Raw genomic sequence first — 18,306 nt, 5'->3', positions numbered from 1 at the left:
GGGCATAGCCTTAAAATATGGGGAAGTAGATTTAGGACTGAGTGTCGGAGGAACTTCTTCACCAAAGGGTTGTGAATCTCTGGAATTCCTTGCCCAGTGAAGCAGTTGAGGCTCCTTCTTTAAATGTTTTTAAGAAAAAGATAGATACCTTTCTAAAGAATAAAGGGATTCGGGGATATGGTGTACGGGCCGGAGAGTGGAGCTGAGTCCACAAAGATCAGCCATGATCTCATTGAATGGCGGAGCAGGCTCGAGGGGCCAGATGGCCGACTCCTGTTCCTAGTTCTTATGTTCTTATGTACATCATTGATCAGAGTCACCTCCTGTTTCGGTGTTAATAGCCTCCCTGAGTCACACAGAAATTTGCCAGATTGTTTATATTGCAGCGTCTATTTGACATAACTTTCCTTTCGAAGTCCTTGAACATGTTTGTTGGCTCCCAAACTGATTGCTGCCTTTCCCTGAACTCCATGTTTGAATCTCTCCACTCAGGTCCCTGGCTCTGCCACGTCGACGCTACCACCAAGAAAGCACAACAGCGCCTATACTTCCTCAGGAAACTAAGGAAATTTGGCACGTCCACACTGACTCTTACCAACTTTCACAGATGCACCACAGAAAGCATCCTATCTGGCTGCATCACGGCCTGGTATGGCAACTGCTCAGCTCAGGACCGCAAGAAACTTCAGAGAGTCGTGAACACAGCCCAGTCCATCACACGAACCTGCCTCCCATCCATTGACTCCATTTACACCTCCCGCTGCCTGGGGAAAGCGGGCAGCATAATCAAATATCCCTCCCACCCGGCTTACTCACTCTTCCAACTTCTTCCATCGGGCAGGAGATACAAAAGTCTGAGAATTTGCACAAACCGATTCAAAAACAGCTTCTTCCCGCTGTTACCAAACTCCTAAACGACCCTCTTATGGACTGACCTGATTAATACTACACTCCTGTAGACACGGGGAGAACGTGCAGGCTCCGCACAGATAGTGACCCAAGCCGGGAATCGAACCTGGAACCCTGGCGCTGTGAAGGAACAGTGCTAACCACTGTGCTACCGTGCCGCCCTGGAAGGCTACTGGAAAAACTGGGGCCATTGTATCTTGTTGTCGTTGTGAACTCTGCTCCGGAGTCACGGATTCCATTTACTCTCTTGGGGACTGTTCACAAGCCCAATATCCTCTTTCAACTTGAGATGAGATTCTGAACACAAACCCGCCCACCACCCCGCCCACCAGCTTCCACGATCTCCCATCTCCACCCTTGTCACAGTTTATCTGCTAAAATCCTCATCCTTTTTCACTTGAATCTTCAAGCTCTATTCCAACAGTTATCTGGCAGTCACCTGAGGCCTGTTTAGTGGCACAAGGGTGTACATTGTATTCTTCTGTTTGAGGGATAAGTAGTATGAGTCACCCTGGTTAGCTGAGGTCTGTATAAAAGACAGACAGAAAGTGGACTCAGTAAGCTTTGCGCAGGTGAAGGAGACACATCCAGAGTGGGAATTTGGAACTTGGTAATTTGGTGCAGTGAGGTAATTCGGTGCAGAGTGGGAGAAGGTGCTTTTTCCCTACCGTTTTGTTCTCTTTCCTTTGGCCTGTAACTGTTAATCTGCAGGGAGAGAACCAGAGAGCATCCTGGGAAGGTAAGTGATTTTTATTTTTATTTTTATTATCTTTTCAAATTGTGTTGTGGGGGGGGACTGAAGTGACATCACAGTAAAGCTGTGACCTGATTGGCTGGTTGGGAATCTGCAATAAATTTAAAAATTAAATATTGTTAAACTAATTAAACATAATTACTGAATTATAATTTAGAGGGGTATCTAGTGCTAGGAAACATAGAGTTAACAATAACTTTTATTAAATTTAAAAAAATTTAAATTACTAATTAATTAACACAATGTCAATTAGAGGGGTGCAGTGCTCTGACTGTGAGATGTGGCAGGTCCGGGAGGCTGGAAGCCTCCCGGGTGGCTTCATCTGCAGAAAGTGCACCCAACTGGAGCTCCTCACAGGCCGCATGGTTCGATTGGAGCAGCAGTTGGATGCACTTAGGAGCATGCAGGTGGCGGAAAGCGTCATAGATCGCAGTTATATAAATGTGGTCAGACCCAAGGTGCAGGCAGAGAAATGGGTAACCACCAGAAGGGGCAGGCAGTCAGTGCAGGAATCCCCTGTGGTTGTCCCCCTCTCGAACAGGTATACCCTTTTGGATACTGTCGTGGGGATAGCCTATCAGGGGAAAACAGCAGCAGCCAGAGCAGTGGCACCACGGCTGGCTCTGATGTTCAGCAGGGAGGGTCAAAGCGCAGAAGAGCAATAGTCATAGGGGACTCTATAGTCAGGGGCACAGATAGATGCTTCTGTGGACGTGAAAGAGACTCCAGGATGGTATGTTGCCTCCCTGGTGCCAGGGTCTAAGATGTCTCAGAACGGGTAGCGGGCAACCTGATGGGGGGAGGCAAACAGGCAGAGGTCGTTGTACATATTGGTACTAATGACATAGGCAGGAAGGGGCATGAGGTCCTGCAGCAGGAGTTCAGGGAGCTAGGCAGAAAGTTAAAAGACAGGACCTCTGGGGTTGTAATCTCAGGATTACTCCCTGTGCCACGTGCCAATGAGGCTAGAAATAGGAAGATAGAGCAGCTAAACATGTGGCTAAACAGCTGGTGTCGGAGGGAGGGTTTCAGATATCTGGACCACTGGGAACTCTTCCATGGCAGATGTGACCTGTATAAGAAGGACGGGTTGCATCGAAACCGGAGAGGCATAAATATCCTGGCCGTGAGGTTTGCTAGTGTCACACGGGAGGGTTTAAACTAGTATGGCAGGGGGGTGGGTACCGGAGCAATAGGTCAGAAGGTGAAAGCATTGAGGGAGAACTAGGGAATAGGGCCAGTATGGCTCTGAGGCAGAGCAGACAGGGAGATGTTGCTGAAATCAGCGGGTCTGGTGGCCTGAAGTGCATATGTTTTAATGCAAGAAGTATTACGGCTAAAGCAGATGAACTTAGAGCTTGGATTAGTATTTGGAACTATGATGTTGCTGCCATTACAGAGACCTGGTTGAGGGAAGGACAGGATTGGCAGCTAAACGTTCCAGGATTTAGATGTTTCAGGCGGGATAGAGGGGGATGTAAAAGGGGTGGCGGAGTTGTGCTACTGGTTAGGGAGAATATCACAGCTGTACTACGGGAGGACACCTCAGAGGGCAGCGAGGCAATATGGGTAGAGATCAGGAATAAGAAGGGTGCAGTCACAATGTTGGGGGTTTACTACAGGCCTCTCAACAGCCAGCGGGCGATACAGGAGCAGATAGGTAGACAGATTTTGAAAATGAGTAGAAACAACAGGGTTGTTGTGATGGGAGACTTCAACTTCCCCAATATTGACTGGGACCCGCTTAGTGCTAGGGGCTTGGACGGGGTAGAGTTTGTAAGGAGCATCCAGGAGGGCTTCTTAAAACAATATGTAGATGGTACACCTAGGGAAGGGGCTGTACTGGACCTGGTATTGGAGAATGAGCCCGGCCAGGTGGTAGAAGTTTCAGTAGGGGAGCATTTTGGGAACAGTGACCACAATTCAGTAAGTTTTAAAGTGCTGGTGGACAAGGATAAGAGTGGTCCTAGGGTGAATGTGCTAAATTGGGGAAAGGCTAATTATAACAATATTAGGCGGGAACTGAAGACCCTAGATTGGGGGCGGATGTTTGAGGGTAAATCAACATCTGACATGTGGGAGGCTTTCAAATGTCAGTTCAAAGGAATTCAGGACCGGCATGTGTCAGGGCTAGGAGGCTGGGAACAGACAAAGTCTGTGTGGAGTATAAGGAAAGTAGGAAGGAACTTAAGCAAGGAGTCAGGAGGGCTAAAAGGGGTCATGAAAAGTCATTGGCAAATAGGGTTAAGGAAAATCCCAAGGCTTTTTACACGTACATAAAAAGCAAGAGGGTAGCCAGGAAAAGGGTTGGCCCACTGAAGGATAAGCAAGGGAATCTATGTGTGGAGCCAGAGGAAATGGGCGAGGTACTAAATGAATAGTTTGCATCAGTATTCACCAAAGAGAAGGAATTGGTGGATGTTGAGTCTGGAGAAGGGTGTGTAGATAGCCTGGGTCACATTGAGATCCAAAAAGACGAGGTGTTGGGCGTCTTGAAAAATATTAAGGTAGATAAGTCCCCAGGGCCAGATGGGATCTACCCCAGAATATTGAAGGAGGCTAGAGAGGAAATTGCTGAGGCCTTGACAGAAATCTTTGGATCCTCACTGTCTTCAGGTGATGTCCCGGAGGACTGGAGAATAACCAATGTTGTTCCTTTGTTTAAGAAGGGTAGCAAGGATAATCCAGGGAACTACAGGCCGGTGAGCCTTACGTCAGTGGTCGGGACATTGCTGGAGAGAATCCTTCGAGACAGGATATACTCCCATTTGGAAGCAAATGGACGTATTAGCGAGAAGCAGCATGGTTTTGTGAAGGGGGGGGGGGGTTGTGTCTCACTAATTTGATAGAGTTTTTCGAAGAGGTCACAAAGATGATTGATGCAGGTAGGGCAGTGGATGTTGTCTATATGGACTTCAGTATGGCCTTTGACAAGGTCCCTCATAGGAGACTGGTACAAAAGGTGAAGTCACATGGGATCAGGGGTGAGCTGGCAAGATGGATATAGAACAGTTCTATATCCCTCATGGAAGGCAGGGAGTAGCAATGGAAGAGTGCTTTTCTGATTGGAGGGCTGTGACTATTGGTATTCCGCAGGGATCAGTGCTGGGACCTTTGCTGTTCGTAGTATATATAAATGATTTGGAGGAAAATGTAACTGGTCTGATTAGTAAGTTTGCAGACGATACAAAGGTTGGTGGAATTGCGGATAGCAATGAGGACTGTCAGAGGATTCAGCAGGATTTAGATCATTTGGAGACTTGGACAGAGAGATGTCGGATGGAGTTTAATCCGGACAAATATGAGGTAATGCATTTTGGAAGATCTAATGCAGGTAGAGAATATACAGTGAATGGTAGAACCCTCAAGAGTATTGACAGTCAGAGAGATCTCAGTGTACAGGTCCACAGGTCACTGAAAGGGGCAACACAGGTGGAGAAGGTAGTCAAGAAGGCAAACGGCATGCTTGCCTTCATTGGCCGGGGCATTGAGTATAAGAATTGGCAAGTCATGTTGCAGCTGTATAGAAGTTTAGTTAGGCCACACTTGGAATATAGTGTTCAATTCTGGTTGCCACACTACCAGAAGGATGTGGAGGCTTTAGAGAGGGTGCAGAAGAGATTCATCAGGATTTTGCCTGGTATGGAGGGCATTAGCTATGAGGAGCAGTTGAATAAACTCGGTTTGTTCTCACTGGAACGAAGGAGGTTGAGGGGCGACCTGATAGAGGTCTACAAAATTATGAGGGGCATAGACAGAGTGGATAGTCAGAGGCTTTTTCCCAGGGTAGAGGGGTCAATTCCTAGGGGGCATAGGTTTAAGGTGCGAGGGGCAAGGTTTAGAGGCGATGTACGAGGCAAGTCTTTTACACAGAGGGTAGTGGGTGCTTGGAACTCGCTGCCGGAGGAGGTGGTGGAAGCAGGGACGATAGTGACATTTAAGGGGCATCTTGACAAATACATAAATAGGATGGGAATAGAGGGTTACGGACCCCAGAAGTGTAGAAGATTTTAGTTTATACGGGCAGCATGGTCGGCACGGGCTTGGAGGGCCGAAGGGCCTGTTCCTGTGCTGTACTTTTCTTTGTTCTTTGTTCTTTGTTCAACTGCCCCCTGGCCGGGATTCCCCACACCCTCGGGAGGTATCAGTGACGGGTGGGAAGCAGCTGCAGGTTACAGTGCGACTTGGACACTCTGAGCTGAGTCAGCCAGGGAAGGTGGACTGTGATTCCCAATCCAGGGGGTCGGGGTGCTGATGCTGAGGGAGTAAAGTGCCTGATACTGACTGAGAGCAAGACCAACAGAAGGGAACAAACATCATGAATAGTTTGGTTTGGTGGGGGAAGGTTTGCTGGAAAGCAAATTTAGGGGATTTTTAATGTTAAAATTTCATCAGGTTCCCCCATCAAATGATTTGTTTGGAAATAAAAGGCTAGTTTCAGATTGAATGTGATTGGACAGTTTGTGAGGTATCTGTCCTTGCTCAGTGCAGCCAGCCACACTGTGGGCAGGAGCTGTGCTGAGCACTGACTGGGATTTCGAGCGTGGCAGGGGGATTGTGCGGTTCCGAGTCCGCGGGACGCCGTACCCCGACTGGAGGCGCTGCGCATGCGCCAGGCGGGCAGCTGCCGGAGCGGCGGAACCAATCGCCGGGAGCGGGGCAGAGAGAGAGAGAGAGACCGGGACCAGGGGGGCGGAGCGGATAGGGGGGCGGACCCTGCGGGGCAGCGGAGCGGATAGGGGGGGCGGACCCTGCGGGGGCAGCGGAGCGGATAGGGGGGCGGACCCTGCGGGGCAGACAGGGAATCCGGGAGCGGGTCTGAGCCGCCCGCAGCCGCCGACATGGCGGATTTTAGCATCGACCAGAGCAGCCTCCCCGCCGTCAACACAGGTAAGACCCCCTCACCCCCCCCTCTGCCCCCTCACCCCCCCTCTGCCCCCTCACCCCCCCCTCTGCCCCCTCACCCCCCCTCTGCCCCCTCACCCCCCCCCACCCCCCTCACCCCCCCTCTGCCCCCTCACCCCCCCTCTGCCCCCTCACCCCCCCCACCCCCCTCTGCCCCCTCACCCCCCCTCTGCCCCCTCACCCCCCCCACCCCCCTCTGCCCCCTCACCCCCCTCCTCTGCCCCCTCACCCCCCTCCTCTGCCCCCTCACCCCCCCTCTGCCCCCTCACCCCCCCCCACCCCCCTCTGCCCCCTCACCCCCCTCTGCCCCCTCACCCCCCCTCACCCCCCCTCTGCCCCCTCACCCCCCCTCTGCCCCCTCACCCCCCCTCTGCCCCCTCACCCCCCCTCTGCCCCCTCACCCCCCTCTGCCCGCTCACCCCCCTCTGCCCCCTCACCCTCCTCTGCCCCCTCTGCCCCCTCACCCCCCCTCTGCCCCCTCACCCCCCCTCTGCCCCCTCACCCCCCCTCTGCCCCCTCACCCCCCTGCCCCCTCACCCCCCCTCTGCCCCCTCACCCCCCCTCTGCCCCCTCACCCCCCCCTCTGCCCCCTCACCCCCCCTCTGCCCGCTCACCCCCCTCTGCCCCCTCACCCCCCCTCTGCCCCCTCACCCCCCCTCTGCCCCCTCACCCCCCCCACCCCCCTCTGCCCCCTCACCCCCCTCTGCCCCCTCACCCCCCCTCACCCCCCCCTCTGCCCCCTCACCCCCCCTCTGCCCCCTCACCCCCCCTCTGCCCCCTCACCCCCCCCTCTGCCCCCTCACCCCCCTCTGCCCGCTCACCCCCCTCTGCCCCCTCACCCTCCTCTGCCCCCTCTGCCCCCTCACCCCCCCTCTGCCCCCTCACCCCCCCTCTGCCCCCTCACCCCCCCTCTGCCCCCTCACCCCCCTGCCCCCTCACCCCCCTCTGCCCGCTCACCCCCCTCTGCCCGCTCACCCCCCTCTGCCCGCTCACCCCCCTCTGCCCGCTCACCCCCCTCTGCCCCCTCACCCCCCCTCTGCCCCCTCACCCCCCCTCTGCCCCCTCACCCCCCCCACCCCCCTCTGCCCCCTCACCCCCCTTCTGCCCCCTCACCCCCCCTCTGCCCCCTCACCCCCCCACCCCCCTCTGCCCCCTCACCCCCCTCTGCCCCCTCACCCCCTTCTGCCCCCTCACCCCCTTCTGCCCCCTCACCCCCCTCTGCCCCCTCACCCCCCTCACCCCCCTCTGCCCCCTCACCCCCCTCTGCCCCCTCACCCCCCTCTGCCCCCTCACCCCCCTCTGCCCCCTCACCCCCCTCTGCCCCCTCACCCCCCTCTGCCCCCTCACCCCCCTCTGCCCCCCTCACCCCCCTCTGCCCCCTCACCCCCCTCTGCCCCCTCACCCCCCTCTGCCCCCTCACCCCCCTCTGCCCCCTCACCCCCCTCTGCCCCCTCACCCCCCCTCTGCCCCCTCACCCCCCTCACCCCCCTCTGCCCCCTCTGCCCCCTCACCCCCCTCTGCCCCCTCACCCCCCTCTGCCCCCTCACCCCCCTCTGCCCCCTCACCCCCCTCTGCCCCCTCACCCCCCTCTGCCCCCTCACCCCCCCTCTGCCCCCTCACCCCCCCCTCTGCCCCCTCACCCCCCCTCTGCCCCCTCACCCCCCTCTGCCCCCTCACTCCCCCCTCTGCCCCCTCACCCCCTCCTCTGCCCCCTCACCCCCCTCTGCCCCCTCACCCCCCCTCTGCCCCCCTCACCCCCCCCTCTGCCCCCCTCACCCCCCCCCTCTGCCCCCCTCACCCCCCCTCTGCCCCCTCACCCCCCCTCTGCCCCCTCACCCCCCTGCCCCCTCACCCCCCCTGCCCCCTCACCCCCCTCCTCTGCCCCCTCACCCCCCTCCTCTGCCCCCTCACCCCCCTCCTCTGCCCCCTCGCCCCCCTCTGCCCCCTCGACCCCTCACCCCCCTCTGCCCCCTCTGCCCCCTCGACCCCCCCTCTGCCCCCTCGACCCCCCTCTGCCCCCTCGACCCCTCTGCCCCCTCGCCCCCCCTCTGCCCCCTCACCCCCCCTCTGCCCCCTCACCCCCCCTCTGCCCCCTCACCCCCCCCCCTTCTGTACGGTCATGCAGGAACTATATCTTAAATGCATCTCCCAGTGTTGGTTAAAGGCAAATTACTGTGGATGCTGGAATCTGAAACCAAAAGAAAAAAAAAAGCTTTGACAAAGGGTCATCTGGACCCGAAACGTTCGCTCTTTTCTCTCCCTCCAGATGCTGCCAGACCTGCTGAGATTTTCTCTTTTGGTTTCAGTCTTGGTTTATTACTCCCGTCTATCAAAACTTCAGTCATTTGAGACTTGAAATTTTCAATTGACCCTCAGCATCTGTAACTTTGGAGAAGAGGGTTGCAGATTTTCACTATGTGAGAAAGTTCCTCTTGACAATCGCCGCTGAACATCCTGTAGACGGCACGGTAGCATAGTGGTTAGCACTGTTGCTTCACAGCTCCAGGGTCCCGGGTTTGATTCCAGGCTTAGGTCACTGTCGGTGCGGTCTGCATGTTCTCCCCGTGTTTGCGTGGGTTTCCTCCGGGTGCTCCGGTTGCCTCCCACAAGTTCAGGTTTGCCTTCCTGTTTTCCAGGTCTCCCCTTGGCTCTGGCCATGCGCCACATTGCTGTCTGAGGGGTGCTCTCTTGACCATTGTGTCATTATTAAACAGACCTGTTCCCTCTTCTCTGTGCCCCCACCCCAACGTGACCTGACATGTTGATGGTATTATGCTGAGTGCTGCAGCTAGCATCAGCAGGTCCATTCATTGATTCCTAATTCATCAAATGAAGGAATGCTGTCCCTGCCCTAGATTTGTGTCTCCTCGATTCTTCCCTCAAGGTTTCTGTCGGAACCATTTTATTAAAACTGGGTGTAGCCACAAATGAGTGATGCATTCTTCTGCAGATCGAGCAATCAGTGTGTTAGAATTGTAATCAGATCTTGAATGGCTTGCTTGAATCTTTGTAAATGGAAACGCAAATCAAACCAGGACCTTGTCGGAATCTAATTCAGCATAACAGATGTAATTTCAAGGCAGCAATCTAATTGAGGATCCAGTCAGTGATTTATCACTTAAGCCCAGTGATAAAGTGAAATTTGGGGGGTGCCTTTACTGTTTTATTAAGTTCCCTGTTAGTCTAGCACTGCTTCTCTTTCCAGTGAATGGTGAGGCGTGTTTTTTAAATTCATTTACGGGATTACTGGTTACATCAGCATTTATTGCCCATCCCGAGTTGCTCTTCAGAAGGCGGTGATGAGGCATGAACCGCTGCTATCCTTGAGGTGTAGGTACACCCACTGTGCTGTTAGAGAGGAAGTTCCAGCATGTTGCCCCAGGGACAGTGAAGGAACGGCGATATATTTCCAAGTCAGGGTGTGAATGACTTGGAGGGGAACCTCCAGGTGGTGGGGTTCCCAGGTATCTGCTGCCCTTGTTCTTCTAGATGGCAGAGGTCTTGGGTTTGGAAGGTGCTGTCTAAGGAACCTGGGTGAGTTACTGCAGTGCATCTTGTAGATGGTACACACGGCTGCTACTGTGCGTTGGTGGTGGAGGGTTTGAATGTTTGTGGAAGTGGGAGCAATTAAGTGGGGCTGCTTTGTCCTGGATGGTGTTGAGCTTCTTAAGCGTTGTTGAAGCTGCACTCACCCAGGCAAGTGGCGAGTATTCCACTGGAAGATGTCATTGAGGAACACACAATGAACCGTGGATTCTATCGAGAATACAATAATTACTCTCTGAAAGCCATTAATCAAATTATGGGGCTCAGATCACCCGTCAAACCTGGAGAAATTACAGCTTCTGCAAGTTCCCCTCCATGTCCCACACCACCCTGATTTGGAAGTGTATCACCGTTCCTTCATAGTTGCTGGGTCAAAATCCTGGAGTTCCCTCCCTAATGAACAGCACATGGCTGAGCTGATTGTGGCCTTCACTTCACTCTCCTGCCTGTCCCCGAAATCTTACCTCCCTTGTCAATAAAAAATCAGTCCACTCTGCCTGGAATAATTTGAACGATTGAGCCTCCTCTGCTCTCTGGGCGGAGAGCTCTCATGACGCACTCAGAGAAGTTGTCAAGGAGATGGGATTTCAGGAGAGTCCTGAAGGAGAAAATGGTGCTGGAATTCAGTGACAAAATCCAAGAGCTTGGGGTCCAGGTAGCTGGAGGCACAGTCGGCAGTAAGATATGCAAGAGTGTGGAATTGGATGAGTACAGAGATCCCAGGGGGGGTTGAAGGCCTGGGGGCGGGAGAGAGTTTACAGAGGTGGGCTAGGTCAGGGAGGGATTTGAACACAAAGATGTGATCTTAAATTTGAAGCTTTTGTTTAAGCAGGGAGCAGTGGGTGGCAGTGACCACGAGGGTAATGTGTCAACTGGAGGTGATGTGGATCCTGGGTCAAAACAATAAGGAAATGCTGAGCAGCATTGGGGTAGTTCTGTTGTTGTAGGAGGGGAATACCATCTGGGATTGGCAGAATTCCGGAAGCTGGCAAGCGGCGTTTAGGAAACGGAAACGCCATGACGGGCAGCATGTGTGGAGAGAATGGAGGAGTTATGTTTCCGGTATGGAGCCTTCATGAAAATGGAGTTTTGACGACAAATCCACACCTGAATCAGCAACCCCTTCTCCAGGACAGGAGTTCAGATTCTACAGGACAGTTTAAGAAGTTGAATTTAGTTAATGACATCTGGAAATAAGAAGCTTGTCCCAGTAAAAGTGAGCATGATGATAGATTGTTGTATGAACCCACTCTGATTGTTGGATGAACCCACTCTGATTGTTGGATGAACCCGCTCTGATTGTTGTGTGAATCCGCTCTGATTGTTGTGTGAACCCACTCTGATTGTTGGATGAACCCGCTCTGATTGTTGGATGCACCCGCTCTGATTGTTGTATGAACCCGCTCAGATTGTTGTATGAACCCGCTCAGATTGTTGTATGAACCCGTTCTGATTGTTGTATGAACCCGTTCTGATTGTTGTATGAACCGGCTCTGATTGTTGTGTGAACCCACTCTGATTGTCGTATGAACCCGCTCTGATTGTTGTATGAACCCGCTCTGATTGTTGGATGCACCCGCTCTGATTGTTGTATAAACCCGCTCTGATTGTTGTATGAACCCGCTCTGATTGTTGTATGAACCCGCTCTGATTGTTGTATGAACCCGCTCTGATTGTTGTATGAACCCGCTCTGATTGTTGTATGAACCCGCTCTGATTGTTGTATGAACCCGCTCTGATTGTTGTATGAACCCGTTCTGATTGTTGTATGAACCGGCTCTGATTGTTGGGTGAACCCGCTCTGATTGTTGTATGAACCCGCTCTGATTGTTGTATGAACCCGCTCTGATTGTTGTATGAACCGGCTCTGATTGTTGTGTGAACCCACTCTGATTGTTGTATGAACCGGCTCTGATTGTTGTGTGAACCCACTCTGATTGTTGTATGAATCCGCTCTGATTGTTGTGTGAACCCGCTCTGATTGTTGGGTGAACCCGCTCTGATTGTTGTATGAACCCGCTCTGATTGTTGTATGAACCCGCTCTGATTGTTGTATGAACCCGCTCTGATTGTTGTATGAACCCGCTCTGATTGTTGTATGAACCCGCTCTGATTGTTGTATGAACCCGCTCTGATTGTTGTATGAACCCGCTCTGATTGTTGTATGAACCCGCTCTGATTGTTGTATGAACCCGCTCTGATTGTTGTATGAACCCGCTCTGATTGTTGTATGAACCGGCTCTGATTGTTGTGTGAACCCACTCTGATTGTCGTATGAATCCGCTCTGATTGTTGTGGGAAGCCGCTCTGATTTTTGGATGAACCCGCTCTGACTGTTGGATGAACCCGCTCTGACTGTTGGATGAACCCGCTCTGATTGTTGTATGAACACGCTCTGATTGTTGTATGAACACGCTCTGATTGTTGTATGAACACGCTCTGATTGTTGTATGACCCCGCTCTGATTGTCGTGTGAACCCGCTCTGATTGTTGGATGAACCCGCTCTGATTGTTGGATGAACCCGCTCTGATTGTTGTATGAACCCGTTCTGATTGTCGTCTGAACCCGCTCTGATTGTCGTCTGAACCCGCTCTGATTGTCGTCTGAACCCGCTCTGATTGTCGTATGAAACCGCTCTGATTGTCCTGTGAACCCGTTCTGATTGTTGTATGAACCCACTCTGATTGTTGGGTGAACCCGCTCTGATTGTTGTATGAACCCATTCTGATTGTCGTATGAACCCACTCTGATTGTTGGGTGAACCCGCTCTGATTGTTGTATGAACCCATTCTGATTGTCGTATGAACCCGCTCTGATTGTCGTATGAACCCGCTCTGATTGTCCTGTGAACCCGTTCTGATTGTTGTATGAACCCACTCTGATTGTTGGGTGAACCCGCTCTGATTGTTGTATGAACCCATTCTGATTGTCGTATGAACCCACTCTGATTGTTGGGTGAACCCGCTCTGATTGTTGTATGAACCCATTCTGATTGTCGTATGAACCCGCTCTGATTGTCGTATGAACCCGCTCTGATTGTCGTCTGAACCCGCTCTGATTGTCGTATGAAACCGCTCTGATTGTCCTGTGAACCCGTTCTGATTGTTGTATGAACCCACTCTGATTGTTGGGTGAACCCGCTCTGATTGTTGTATGAACCCATTCTGATTGTCGTATGAACCCACTCTGATTGTTGGGTGAACCCGCTCTGATTGTTGTATGAACCCATTCTGATTGTCGTATGAACCCGCTCTGATTGTCGTATGAACCCGCTCTGATTGTCCTGTGAACCCGTTCTGATTGTTGTATGAACCCACTCTGATTGTTGGGTGAACCCGCTCTGATTGTTGTATGAACCCATTCTGATTGTCGTATGAACCCACTCTGATTGTTGGGTGAACCCGCTCTGATTGTTGTATGAACCCATTCTGATTGTCGTATGAACCCGCTCTGATTGTCGTATGAACCCGCTCTGATTGTCGTCTGAACCCGCTCTGATTGTCGTCTGAACCCGCTCTGATTGTCGTCTGAACCCGCTCTGATTGTCGTATGAAACCGCTCTGATTGTCCTGTGAACCCGTTCTGATTGTTGTATGAACCCACTCTGATTGTTGGGTGAACCCGCTCTGATTGTTGTATGAACCCATTCTGATTGTCGTATGAACCCACTCTGATTGTTGGGTGAACCCGCTCTGATTGTTGTATGAACCCATTCTGATTGTCGTATGAACCCGCTCTGATTGTCGTATGAACCCGCTCTGATTGTCCTGTGAACCCGTTCTGATTGTTGTATGAACCCACTCTGATTGTTGGGTGAACCCGCTCTGATTGTTGTATGAACCCATTCTGATTGTCGTATGAACCCATTCTGATTGTCGTATGAACCCATTCTGATTGTCGTATGAACCCGCTCTGATTGTCGTATGAACCCGCTCTGATTGTCGTATGAACCCGCTCTGATTGTCGGATGAACCCGCTCTGATTGTCGGATGAACCCGCTCTGATTGTCGGATGAACCCGCTCTGATTGTCGGATGAACCCGCTCTGATTGTCGGATGAACCCGCTCTGATTGTCGGATGAACCCGCTCTGATTGTCGGATGAACCCGCTCTGATTGTCGGATGAACCCGCTCTGATTGTCGTATGAACCCGCTCTGATTGTCGTATGAACCCGCTCTGATTGTCGGATGAACCCGCTCTGATTGTCGGATGAACCCGCTCTGATTGTCGGATGAACCCGCTCTGATTGTCGGATGAACCCGCTCTGATTGTCGGATGAACCCGCTCTGATTGTCGGGTGAACCCGCTCTGATTGTCGTGTGAACCCGCTCTGATTGTCGTGTGAACCCGCTCTGATTGTTGGATGAACCCGCTCTGATTGTCTTATGAACCCGCTCTGATTGTCGGATGAACCCGCTCTGATTGTCGGATGAACCCGCTCTGATTGTCGGATGAACCCGCTCTGATTGTCGGATGAACCCGCTCTGATTGTCGTATGAACCCGCTCTGATTGTAGGATGAACCCGCTCTGATTGTCGGACGAACCCGCTCTGATTGTCGGACGAACCCGCTCTGATTGTCGTATGAACCCGCTCTGATTGTAGGATGAACCCGCTCTGATTGTCGGATGAACCCGCTCTGATTGTCGGATGAACCCGCTCTGATTGTCGGATGAACCCGCTCTGATTGTCGGATGAACCCGCTCTGATTGTAGTGTGAACCCGCTCTGATTGTTGTGTGAACCCGCTCTGATTGTTGGATGAACCCGCTCTGATTGTTTGGTGAACCCGCTCTGATTGTTGTATGAACCCGCTCTGATTGTTGTATGAACTCGCTCTGATTGTTGTATGAAACCGCACTGATTGTTGGATGAACCCGCTCTGATTGTTGGATGAAACCGCTCTGATTGTTGTGTGAACCCGCTCTGATGGTTGTGTGAACCCGCTCTGATTGTTGTGTGAACCCGCTCTGATTGTCGGGTGAACCCGCTCTGATTGTCGGATGAACCCGCTCTGATTGTCGGATGAACCCGCTCTGATTGTCGGATGAACCCGCTCTGATTGTCGGATGAACCCGCTCTGTTCGCTGTCCCGCCGTTCGTGGATGCTCATGGTGACTCAATAGGCGGTTTCCTGACCTGCAGATCCTTGGGCATGTGGGCAGGACGTCCCTCAAGGTATTGGGAGCTGGAGTGGATCAGGGTTACTAATGTTATTTTCAGGAATAAAGCTTGCTGTCCCTGCCCAGTCCACTGCGACACGGTTGACTTTTAACAACATTATGCATTTTCTGTGCAGTTTGGGATACATTGTTGGCCTTGACAGTCATGTCTGTATCCTAGAGGATGATTTCATGTGTTTGGGATCGGACTGGCTACAGGTGTTATAAAGAACAGTGACTCCCTGCTGATATATTTTGTTCTAATTATGACATGATACCTGAATTATGTTGTGATAATACAAAAGCATTTATTATTGGAAAGTCATTGCTGAAAATGTTCCTGTCGGTATTTGTGCAAATTGTTTTACCATAGCACAGTGGTTAGCACTGTTGCTTCACAGCGCCAGGGTCCCAGGTTCGATTCCCGGCTTTGGTCACTGTCTGTGCGGAGTCCGCACGTTCTCCCCGTGAGTTTCCTCCGGTGCTCCGGTTTCCTCCCACAAGACCCAAAAGACGTGCTGTTAGGTGAGTTGGACATTCTAAATTCTCCCTCGAGTGTGCCCGAACAGGCACCGGAATGTGGCAACTAGGGGTTTTTCACAGTAACTTCACTGCAGTGTTAGAGAGAGAGGGTTCCATTTCTGTAGCGCCTTTCAGGGTGTTCCAAAGCACTTTTCCAGCTAATGAAGGACTCCTGTCACTGCTGCATGTGGGAAAAGCCGCAACCAATTTACATGCAGCAAACTCTCACAACAGCAGTGTGACAAAAGACCAGATGATCTCTTTATTTGTGATGTAGACTGAAGGATAAATGCTGACCTTAACACTGGGGAAAAACACCCCTTCTCCCCTTGCAATAGTGAAGTGGAATCTTCCACATCTACCTGAGTGACATCTTCCCCAAAAGATGGAACTGTCGAGAGCATGTGCTTCAGGCACTGGAAGCTCAATCTGCACTCCCGAGGCAAAAGTGCTTTTGGTTAAAATGAGCCAATGAGTTTGCTGCGTTTTCAGCAAGAATTTTGGATTTTCTGGAGTAAAAGCTTATTCCTGTTTACTCAATAATGATCTAAAAATAAAGCGTGTATCATTTTTCCCTGGAGCCCTAGATCTATGCAATATAATCATTGAAGCAGAGAGAGATTCCTAGGGTGCTTTGGGCACTGGCTGATTTCTTTACATAAGCTGTATACACACATTCAACCGCTTTTCCACAATCATCGGTTGCAACACAGCAATTGTTCAGGATACCTTACAATTTTCCCTCCAATGTATTATTAAACTAATGCAGGCAATTATCCAATAGGCAACTGAAGTCCAAGGAACCAGGCTGGGCTCATCTCCTTCCGAGCTTTGCTTCATTGCAATGTCAAAGGAACAGGAGGAGGTAATTTCGCCCCTCAAATCTGTGCTGTCAGTCAATGAGATCAGGCTTTCGGTGTGAGCGAGCTCTGTATGCACACTTTTTCCCATATCCCTTAATATTTGATTCACAATCTCTCCCTCTTTAAAATTAGCGATTGATTTTGCAGCCATTGTTTATGGCAGAGTTTGAAATGTCAGTTATGAAATCAACTCACTAATCCTGATGAGAGGCCTTGGTGAGAGTTTTGTTGGTGGGTATAAAATTCTCCACTGACCTTTAATCCCCAGAGTCCCTCTTCACTGTTACAGAAAGAGGAGATGGAAATACTTGCTCTACACTCCAATCAGCTGAACATGTTGCAAACCTCTGGAGTTGATGTACTCAGCACTTGTCATGCTCACCGCCACTTCCTGCAGGAGTAATATGTAGGTAACAGACTTGTGAAAATGTGTATTAGTGTTGTCACTGGCATTGCAATGAAGTGTAAAGGTGGGTGTGTGAAACCTCAATATGAAACCCACCTGAACTATAGCAAGTAGACGGGTCTGTCACTATATAACACTGGGGTACAGTATTGGTGGGACGGATCTGTCATTGTACAACACTGGGATACAGTACTGGTGGGTACGGGTCTCACTGTGTAACACTGGGGTACAGTACTGGTGGCGACGGGTCTGTCACTGCATAACACTGGGGTACAGTACTGGTGGGGACGGGTCTGTCACTGCATAGCCCTGGGGTACAGTACTGGTGGGGATGGGTCTGTCACTGTATAGCACTTGGCATAGCACTGGTGGGGACGGATCTGTCACTGTATAACACAGGGGTACAGTACTGGTGGGGATGGGTCTGTCACTATAACACTGGGGTACAGTACTGGTGGGGACGGGTCTGTCACTGTATAACACTTGGGTACAGTACTGGTGGGGATGGGTCTGTCACTGTATAGCACTTGGCATAGCACTGGTGGGGACGGATCTGTCACTGTATAACACGGGTACAGTACTGGTGGGGCTGAGCCAGTCACTGTATAGCACTGGGCCTAGCACCGGTGGGGACGGGTCTGTCACTGTATAACACTGGGGTACAGTGCTGGTGGGGATGGGTCTGTCACTATAATGCTGAGGTACAGAACTGGTGGGGACGGGTCTGTCACTGTATAACACTGGGATAAAGTACTGGTGGGGACAGGTCTGTCACTGTATGACACTTGGGTACAGTACTGGTGGAGACAGGTCTGTCACTATAACACTGGGGTACAGTACTGGTGGGGACGGGTCTGTCACTGTATGACACTTGGTACAGTACTGGTGGAAACGGGTCTGTCACTGTATAACACTGGGGTACAGTACTGGTGGGGACGGGTCTGTCACTGTATAACACTGGGGTGCAGTACTGGTGGGGACGGGTCTGTCACTGTAAAACACTGGGGTACAGTACTAGTGGGGACGGGTCTGTCACTATATATCACTGGGGTACAGTACTGGTTGGATTTGGCACTGGGTAATGAACCAGGACAGGTGTTAGATTTGGAGGTAGGTGAGCACTTTGGTGGTAATGACCACAATTCGATTACGTTTACTTTAGTGATGGAAAGGGATAGGTATATACCGCAGGGCAAGAGTTATTCTGGGGGAAAGGCAATTATGATGCGATGAGGCAAGA

General features: G+C 51.8%; 1 protein-coding gene across 2 annotated transcripts in view; it reads left to right on the top strand.

Annotated features, from left to right (window-relative positions):
- Nucleotides 1-6,430: 6,430 nt before the first annotated feature.
- The window catches only part of ccdc50a (coiled-coil domain containing 50a), a 117,956-nt gene continuing 106,080 nt past the window's right edge, over nucleotides 6,431-18,306 (top strand). For both annotated transcript variants that reach the window (XM_072473644.1, XM_072473643.1), the window contains exon 1: nucleotides 6,431-6,553. In XM_072473644.1, the coding sequence (XP_072329745.1) occupies nucleotides 6,505-6,553 (49 nt within the window). In that variant the 5' untranslated portion in view covers nucleotides 6,431-6,504. The remainder of the gene's footprint in view (nucleotides 6,554-18,306) is intronic.

This window comes from Scyliorhinus torazame, chromosome 14, assembly GCF_047496885.1.
Source record: "Scyliorhinus torazame isolate Kashiwa2021f chromosome 14, sScyTor2.1, whole genome shotgun sequence".
NCBI classification, from domain to species: Eukaryota; Metazoa; Chordata; class Chondrichthyes; order Carcharhiniformes; family Scyliorhinidae; genus Scyliorhinus; species Scyliorhinus torazame.
This window is presented reverse-complemented; position numbering and strand designations above follow the sequence as displayed.